The sequence below is a fragment of the Nerophis ophidion genome, linkage group LG01 (genome assembly GCF_033978795.1).
Source record: "Nerophis ophidion isolate RoL-2023_Sa linkage group LG01, RoL_Noph_v1.0, whole genome shotgun sequence".
In the NCBI taxonomy this organism is placed as follows: Eukaryota; Metazoa; Chordata; class Actinopteri; order Syngnathiformes; family Syngnathidae; genus Nerophis; species Nerophis ophidion.
Window position 1 is genome coordinate 23,426,333 of NC_084611.1, and position 9,990 is coordinate 23,436,322.

Genomic DNA, 9,990 nt, shown 5'->3' on the forward strand with positions numbered 1-9,990 from the left:
CTGCATGCGTGGATGGGTGGATGGGTGGGTGAGGGGGTGCTCTGAAAGGGAAAGGTGGGGGGTTGTGGAGTATTGTGCGCTTGAACAGCGGAGCCCCACTCAAGCTGAATGGGCATTGTCATCTGGATTTCTATGGATCACCAAAATACTTTGGGGAGGGCGTTCGTGCAGACGCATTATGGTGGGAACATGTCTGCTTGGGGAATAAACTCGCTCCAGTCCAGACAATATAGTGTGTTTAATCTCAATAATAATAATTAAAAAAAAGGAAACAATATTGCATCTTTTTATACATGAAAGTTGAGTCACTACATTAAACAAAAAGACAAGAAAACAATTCCAGGAACTGAACCAAATGAAACAAGACTTCCTGTCGCCATCTTGTAGCCAGCAGGTGCTCGCAGTAATGAGCATAAACATCCCGGTTGGGTCCGGAATTAGACATGGAATGCCGTTGTAATTCCAGCACATGAAAATATACAAAAGTGTACTATAGACAGGTGTGTATGTCCCCGTTACCGTTATGGAGGAGTGCAATCTTTTCGTGGGAGGCAAAGCAACAGTACTGTACAGCAGTGTTTTTCAACCACTATGTTGCCGCGGGATACAATCCGGTGTGCAGTGGGAGATTATGTCATTTCACCTAATTGGGTTAAAAAATATTTTTTTGCAAACCAGTAATTATAATCCGCAAATCTGCCATTGAGAGAGCTGTCGAGAGCTCGGCACTGTAACCATGTAATACTTTTCCATATCAGTAGGTGGCAGCAGGTAGCTAATTGTTTTGTAGATGTTTGTTGTGGGAGGCAGGGTGCAGGTAAAAAGGTATTTTACGCTTAAACCAAAAATAAACAAAAGGCGAGTGCTGCTAGGAAAAGTCATTGAAGCTTAGGCACTAAAACTGAACTGCCTGCGAAGTAAACAAAAACAGAATGCTGGACGACGGCAAAGACTTACAGCGTGTGGAGCAGACAGCGTCCACAAAGTACATCTGAACATGACATGACAATCAACAATGTTCCCCCAAAGAAGGATGGCGTCCGCACAACTTAAATAGTCTTCATTGCGAAAACAATGCAGGTGTGGAGAATAGCGCTCAAGGAAAATATGAAACTGCAAAAAGAATATACCACCAAAACAGGAAAAAAAACACCAAAATAGGAATGCAAGACAAGGACAAAAACACTACACACTGGAAAACACCCAAAAAAAACAACTCCAAATAAGTCACATCGTGATGTGACAGGTCGTGACAGTCCACCTATTTTGAGACAAGAGCTATAGTGATGTACAAAAGTGAGGCAATCCAATATTTGAGTTTATCAGATCGTAAATATTTGGAGTTTATGTTAAATGTACTTTTGAATTATAATTGATTAAGCCAATTCAAAAATGTTCCTCCTTGTGTCTGCTGCAAATGCTACAAAATAAAAGCACTTCCTCTTGTGGTTGTGTGTGCGTGCATGTAATAATTTATACATACATACACACACAATACAAATCTATAATGTGATTGATTCATTCTTAATTTATTCTTGATTCAATTTAATGATTTGTTCTTTCAAACTAAGACGACTTTGTGTTTAATCCACTGAGTTTTAAGTTAATGAAAGTTAAAATAACAAGTTTCATAAACTTAAAAAGAAGGAAAATGTTACTGACACTCAATATTTTTAAGTAAATACAACATTTAACAATTTTTTAAAGTTTGCACTACTTATTCTAATTAATTACTTGGAGCTTTCGGGTTTACAGTGTTGCTTTGTTATGGTTTAAATTCAACTCCAACAATTGCGAGAACAACTTTTTTGGTAACTTTGATATGGGGAACATATTCTAAGTAACAAAGACTTAATTTAGAGTTATTCGGACTTTAGTGTGTGGAACATATTCTAAGTAACAAAGTGAGTTTAGAGTTATTTGGACTTTACATATTCTAAGTAACAATGACCTGATTTAGAGTTATTTGGACACTAGGGGAACATATAAGGGTGAGGGTGACTAAAAGTTAAGTTAAAGTTAAAGTACCAATGATTGTCACACACACTCACGAGGTGTGGCGAAATTGTTCTCTGCATTTGACCCATCACCTGTTGTCACCCCCTGGGAGGTGAGGGAAGCAGTCAGCAGCAGCGGTGGCTGCGCCTGCGAATAATTTTTGGTGATTTAACCCCCAATTCCCACCAATAATAAGCAATAATTCTGAGGTTATTGAGGGAAGACTCTTAGTTAATGGCTTACTGGTTGTATAATAAGGCCATGCAGAATAAGTCATTAATAAGTACTTATGACTAATTAAGATCCAATATTTTACTAATTTGCATGTTAATAAGCAACTAATTAATGGTGAATATTTTCCCCATACTAGACTGTTACCACTTTTTTTTGTGTCAATATTGGTTACTGAGTTTCGTTTTTTAATGATTTCTGCTAGTGATGTGCCTGAGGATTTTTTCAATGAAAAAAAATGTGCCTTGGCCCAAAAAAGGTTGACAAACTACGGAGGCCCTAAAGGGACATGGAGGGACAATAATGTTTTGCGAGACCCGGGAAATTTCGCAAAAGTTGTTTTTCCTATGTCAGTGAACCGCAAGTAAAACAGACACAGCGATGGAGGAGCCTACCCATCATTCATGGGAGAAGTTTATTGATTTCTATTTTCGTATTGGCCTAATATATGAAGAAATCAAATCTGTTCTTGCACGTAGACATGTCTTTGACATAAGTGAGAGACATCTGAAAAGAATAGTCAGGGCGAAGGGGCTTTCTCGTCAGAATGGGTACGGTGGCGGTTTTACTTCCGGTTCACTGACATAGGAAAAAAACTTTTAGCGAAATTTCGCAAAAAGTATTGCAAGAGCTCACAAACCATCCATGTCCCTGTAGTGCAGGGGTGTCCAAAGTGCAGCCCGTGGGCCATTTGCGAACCGCAAATAATTTTTTAACGGCTCCACGGCACATTCCAAAAATACGATAAAAAATAAAACAAGTGGTATAAAAAAGCATACAGGTGAAATGTAACAAGAAAATGTTGGAATGTTTACTTGCATAACACAACGTTTACTCTAATAACGCAATAAGCTTTTAGAGGTTAAAAAATAATAATGAATCAAAATCAATGTCATTATGAATTATTGACCTAGTCTAGGCTCCAATTACGTCCCATTAAATATTCCACTTGGAGAAATTTTTTGGGGAAAATGTTGCATATTTTGTGTTTTGACATATAAAAAACTAAGCTGTTTTTCTAAAGAAGGGCCTAAAACAAACAAACAAAAATCATAAACAAAAATAAAACTTGTAATTGACAGATAGATCTGAAGTTGATCTCAATATTATTGTGTTAAAAGTAAACAGTAAAAACATTTATGATTTATTTTTTAACACTTAAATGAGTAGGAACCTTTTGGATCCCAATAATTTTAGTGTGATTTGTTTTTAAATGACTCCGCCTTCGGCCCGAATGTAGTTGAAATAGGCTCCAGCGACCCTGAATGGGACAAGCGGTAGAAAAAGGATGGATGGATGTTTTGCTCAAAAAATAATAATGAATTAAAATCAATGATGTTATGAGTTATTGACCTTTTTTGAGGCTCCAATTAATAAACAATCTCAAATATTCCACTTAAAAATTGTTTTTGGTGAAAATATTGCATATTTTGTGTGTGTGTGTGTGGGGGGGGGGGTTTCATTAAAAACAGGGTTTTCTTTGACAAAAAGAGCATAGACCTAAATCTTTAAAAACGTTATATTGACAGATAGACCTAAGTTGATCTAGAGATTTAAAACTTGAATATTAATAAAAATAATAATACTGAATAATGAGAATAATGACACATTTTTAATATTTTCTTGACCAAAACCCCTTGCGATCCCCGGGATCAAGCCTTAGGAGTACTTAATGTATATTTTTTATACATATATTGTATTGGTCTTCAAAATGAAAAATATCAAAATAGCCCCCGCGCTTGCTTTGATTTTTCAGTGCGCGGCCGCTCAGTGGAAAACGTTTGGAAACCCCTGATCCAGAGATTTAAAACTTGAGGAATAATAATACTGAATAATTACAATTCTTTTAAATATTTTTTGTACCAAAACCCCTTGGGGTCGCTGGGATCAAGCCTGAGTAAATGTATTTTTTTTTTTTTACATATATTGAATTGGTTTTTAAAATAAAAAATATCACAATGGCCCCTCGTCTCCCGCTTGCTTTGATTTTTCAGTGTGCGGCCCCAAAGTGGAAAAATTTTGGACACCCCTGATCTAGAGATTTAAAACTTGAGTAATAATAATACTGAATAATGACAATTTTTAAAATGTATTTTGGACCAAAACCCCTTGGGGTCCCCGGGATCGGATTAAGCCTGAGTGGAGGCCTAAATGTATATTTTTATACATATATTGAATTGGTTTTTAAATAAAAATATCAAAATGTCCCCTCCTCCCCCGCTTGCTTAGATTTTTCAGTTTGCGGCCCCTCAGTGGAAAAAGTTTGGACACCGCTGATCTGGAGATTTAAAACTTGAATAATAATAAAAATAATAATAATAATACTGAAAAATGACACATGTTTAATATTTTTTGGACCAAAACCCCTTGGGGTTCCCGGGATCAAGCCTGAGTGGAGGCCTAAACATATGTTTTTTATACATACCGTATTTCCTTGAATTGCCGCCGGGGCGCTAATTAATTTAAAACCTCTTCTCACTCCTGCGCTTACCAAAGGCATGCGGTAACAGTAAGCATGCGCTAATTATTTTAAAACCTCTTCTCACTCCGGCACTTACCAAAGGTATGCAGTAAAAATTTGAGTGTGATGTAAGCTTGGACCTTAAATCCTACTGAATAGCTCTTAATCTTCTTCCCTTTATGCGATTTCAAATTACCGGTATTGAAATCAGCCTCCTCCATTTTGAAAATGATGACAGGGGAAGTGTCACTCGTGAAATCACGAGTTTGACCAGGCGGTAATACTAAGCATACGCTAATTATTTTGGGAAGCGAGTTTGACCCGGCAGTAATTCAAGGCAGGCGCATACTATATGCCCTGCGGCAATTCAAGGAAATATGGTATATTGTATTTGTTTTAAAAATAAAAAAATGTGAAAATGGCCCCTCCTCCCCCGCTTGTTTTGATTTTTCAGTGTGCGGCCCCTCAGTGGAATAAGTTTGGACACCGCTGATCTGGAGATTTAAAATTTGAATAATAATACAAATAATAATATTGAAAAATGACACATTTTTTATATTTTTTGGACCAAAACCCCTTAGGGTCCCCGGGATCAAGCCTGAGTGGAGGCCTAAACATATATTTTTTATAAATATATTGTATTTGTTTTAAAAATAAAAAATATCAAAATGACCCCTCCTCCCCGGCCTGTTTTGATTTTTCAGTGTGCGGCCCCTCAGTGGAAAAAGTTTGGACACCCCTGATCTGGAGATTTAAAACTTGAATAATAATACAAATAATAATACTGAAAAATTACACATTTTTTTATATTTTTTGGGCCCAAAATCCCTTAGGGTCCCTGGGATCAAGCCTGAGTGGAGGCCTAAACATATATTTTTTATACATATATTGTATTTGTTTTAAAAATAAAAAATATCAAAATGGCCCCTCCTCCCCCGCTTGCTTTGATTTTGCAGTGTGAGGCCCCTCAGTGGAAAAAGTTTGGACACCGCTGATCTGGAGATTTAAAACTTGAATAATAATAAAAATAAAAATACTGAAAAATGACAAATTTTTTATATTTTTTGGACCAAAACCCTGGGATCAAGCCTGAGTGGAGGCCTAAACATATATTTTTTATACATATATTGTATTTGTTTTAAAAATAAAAAATATCAAAATGGCCCCTCCTTCCGCTTGCTTTGATTTTTCAGTGTGAGGCCCCTCAGTGGAAAAAGTTTGGACACCCCTGCTTTAGGGGCTCCGTAAAAAAAAACACTGCTGTACAGAAAGTCAAAAGTGAAAGGTCCTTTAAAAACTGATCATAAAAATTATTTCAACTTACAAAAAGCGTGTACCTAACAAAGATACTCCTTTTTTGTTGTCAGTGATGTGTCCCAAAAAAAAAAAACAAAAAAAAAATGTCCCGAAGATACAAAATGTCCAATATTGAAGGAGAAGAAAAAAAGTTTGTGTGTTGGGGTTAGAAGTGGAGGGGGGGAAAAGGCTCAGACATAATTCCGTTTATCATACTCCCCGTTCGGCGTGGCTCGCTTGGTCGGTGCGTATTTGACCGAGTACCCGGAGTTCCCGCCGGACGGGCAGGAGCAGCACAGCATGGTGCCGCCGATCAGCAGCAGCGCGGTGGCCGCCCAGCCGATGTAGAGCGCGGCCCCGATCTCCCTCTTCTTGGAGGCGGGCACCTGCGGGTTGTAGAAGTCCGAGATGATGCTGTTGGCCATCCAGCAGAGGGGCACCAGCACGGAGAGGCCGCTGACGATGTAGATCACCCCTCCGGCGTTCACCACCCGCGCCTTCACGTACTCGTTCCGGATGCAGTTGGTGCACTGCGCCCCGGCGATCACCACCATGAGCCCCAGCACGCCCATCATGGAGGAGATGATGCAGAGCGCCCGCGCCGCCTGCAGGTCGTGGCTGAGGGAGAGCACCGAGTCGTGCACCTTGCACTGCATCTGGCCCGTGCTCTGCACCACGCACGTCATCCACAGGCCGTCCCAGATGGTCTGAGCCACCACGATGTTGGCCTCGATGAAGGCGGTCACCTTCCACATGGGCAGCCCGCACGCCACCATCACCAGCAGCGAGCCGATGACGCAAAACGACAGTCCCAGGATCTCCAGCCCGGCCGATACCATCTTCGCTGGTCGTGATATCAGGGGATAGTCCTCAAAGTTATTGTCCAAAACTCGCTCTCCTCAAACTGACTTGGTCGTCTTTTTTATGCGCTCATCTCCTCGGCTCCTTTGTGCAAGTGTGGAAACAACTGGACTCGCAGTAGCGCAGGACCACCAGTGTGTTTTCGTGGGGGTGGGGATGTGGAGAAACTTCCAACCAATCAGCTGCGGCCGCATCCCCGTTGGGCCAATGAGAGGGCAGAGAAGTTTTGAGGCTGAATAAAGCGGTCCAGCGCGGATTGTGGCTTTTTGAACAGTTGTTTCTAACGGCTAGGGGCTGGGCTTTGGGACGTGTGTTTCTATTGTAGCTGCATAGAAAATAAAACCCTTTGGGGTCCCTGGGATCTAAAAAAGATCAAAATAGCCGCCCCCCCACCTCCACTTGCTTTGATTTTTAGGTGGAAACAGTTTGGACACCCCTGATATTTAAAACTTGAGTAATAATAATACTGAATAATGACAATTTTTTTGAATTTTTTTTTTCGACCAAAACCACTTGGGGTCCCCGGGATCAAGCCTGAGTGGAGGCCCAAAGGCCTACTGAAATGAGATTTTCTTATTTAAACGGGGGATAGCAGGTCCATTGTATGTGTAATACTTGATCATTTTGCGATATTGCCATATTTTTGCTGAAAGGATTTAGTAGAGAACATCCACGATAAAGTTCGCAACTTTTGGTCGATAAGAGAAAAGCCCTGCCTTTCCCGGAAGTCGCAGACGATGACGTCACCCGTTGAGAGCTCTGTCACGCCAAATTTCTTCCCCCCTACAAAAACCTTCCCCCCGCATTTACTTCCGGGGTCCTGATTAATACAGACGTTTTGTTAACGCTATATTATTTAAAAATACAGATGCTTTGTTAACGTTGTATTATAAAAAATAAATAAAAAACACAATTTACAAACAGAAGCTATGGGATGACGCATTTACTTCCAGTGTCACATTTCCTCTTACGTCATCCCATAGCTTGTGTTTGTAAATTGTTTTTAATTTTTTTTTTTTTTTAATAATATAACGTTAACAAAACTTCTGTATTTTTATAATATAGCGTTATATTTTTACAATATTGCGTTAACAAAACATCCGTATTAATCATGACCCCGGAAGTAAATGGGGAGGGGGGAAGAATTTTGGCGTGACAGCTTCTCACATCCTCACATTGTTTTTAATGGGAGCCTCCAGCAGCAAGAGCTATTCGGACCGAGAAAACGACAATTTCGCCATTAATTTGAGCGAGGATGAAAGATTCGTGTTTGAGGATATTGATAGCGACGGACTAGAAAAAAAATAAAAATAATAAATCGCGATTGCATTGGGATGGATTCAGATGTTTTTAGACACCTTTTCTGGGAAATCCCTTGTCTTTCTATTGTGTTGCTAGTGTTTTAGTGAGTTTAACAGTACCTGATAGTCGGAGGGGTGTGTCCACGGGTGTCTTGAGGCCAGTGTCTGATGGAAGTCGACGGCAGCTGTATGGACGGCACAAGCTCAGCTGATCTCCGGTAAGTGGCGACTTTTTACCACCATTTTCTCACCGAAAACTTCTGGTTGACATTTGGTCGGGATCCATGTTCGCTTGACCGCTCTGATCCATAGGAAAGCTTCACCTCCGGTAATTTTAAACAAGGAATCACCATGTGTTTGTGTGGCTAAAGGCTAAAGCTTCCCAACTCCATCCTTCTACTTTGACTTCTCCATTATTAATTGAACAAATTGCAAAAGATTCAGCAACACAGATGTCCAAAATACTGTGTAATTATGCCGTTAAAGCAGACGACTTTTAGCTGTGTGTGTGCGCAGCGCTCATACTTCCTAACAGTCCGTGACGTCAAGCGTACACGTCATCATTCAGCGACGTTTTCAACAAGAAACTCCCGGAAAAAAATTGCTATTTAGTAAACTAAAAAGGCCGTATTGGCATGTGTTGCAATGTTACTATTTCATCATTGATGTATAAACTATCAGACTGCGTGGTGGGTAGTAGTGGGTTTCAGTAGGCCTTAAATGTATATTGTTTATACATATATTGTATTAGTTTTTAAAATAAAAAATATCAAAATAGCCAACCCCCACACCCACTTGCTTTGATTTTTCAGTGTGCTGCCCCTCGGTGGAAAACGTTTAGACACCCCAGATCTAGAGATTTAAAACTTGAGTAATAATATTACTGAATAATGACAATTTGTTAGAATTTTTTTTTCCGACCAAAACCAATTGGGGTCCCCGGGATCAAGCCTGAGTGGAGGCCCAAAGACCTACTGAAATGAGATTTTCTTATTTAAACGGGGATAGCAGGTCCATTCTATGTGTCATACTTGATCATTTCGCGATATTGCCATATTTTTGCTGAAAGGATTTAGTAGAGAACATCCACGATAAAGTTCGCAACTTTTGGTCGATAAGAGAAAAGCCCTGCCTTTACCTGAAGTAGCAGACAATGTGCGCGTGACGTCACGGGTTGTGGCGCTCCTCACATCCTCACATTGTTTACAGTCATAGCCACCAGCAGCTAGAGTGATTCGGACCGAGAAAGCGACAATTTCCCCATTAATTTGAGCGATGATGAAAGATTCGTGATTAAGGATATTGAAAGTGAAGGACTAGAAAAAAAATAAATAAAAAAAGGCGAGGACAGTGGGAGCGATTCAGATGTTATTAGACACATTTATTAGGATAATTCAGGAAAATCCTTTATCTGCTTATTGTGTTAGTGAGATTATATGGTACCTGAAAGTCGGAGGGGTGTGGTCACAGGTGTGGTGACCGCCAGTGTCTCCGGTGGGAGGAGGTAATGTTCCGCAGCAGCTGCAGGAGGACGCAAGCTCCACTCATAACTACGGTAAGAGGTGACTTATTACCACAATATTTTCACCGAAAACTGCTGGTTGACATTTGGTCGGGATCCATGTTCGCTTGACCGCTCAGTTCCATAGTAAAGCTTCACTACGGGAATTTTAAACAAGGAAACACCGGCTGTGTTTGTGTGGCTAAAGGCAGCCGCAATACACCGCTTCCCACCTACATCTTTCTTCTTTGACGTCTCCATTATTAATTGAACAAATTGCAAAATATTCAGCAACACAGGTGTCCAGAATACTGTGTAATCATGCAATTAAAGCAGACTAC

The 9,990-nt window shown here is 40.0% G+C and overlaps 1 protein-coding gene across 1 annotated transcript; it reads right to left on the minus strand.

Moving 5' to 3' along the window:
- Positions 1-219: 219 nt before the first annotated feature.
- On the minus strand, positions 220-6,966 carry cldn5a (claudin 5a). The gene has a single exon (XM_061898838.1). It carries the CDS (start codon positions 6,823-6,825, stop codon positions 6,178-6,180), a length of 648 nt encoding a protein of 215 aa, XP_061754822.1. The 5' UTR covers positions 6,826-6,966; the 3' UTR covers positions 220-6,177.
- Positions 6,967-9,990: the final 3,024 nt, after the last annotated feature.

What these genes read in the sequence shown, in the direction of transcription:
- cldn5a (XM_061898838.1), bottom strand. Translation starts at nt 6,825, where the DNA reads ATGGTATCGGCCGGGCTGGAGATCCTGGGACTGTCGTTTTGCGTCATC.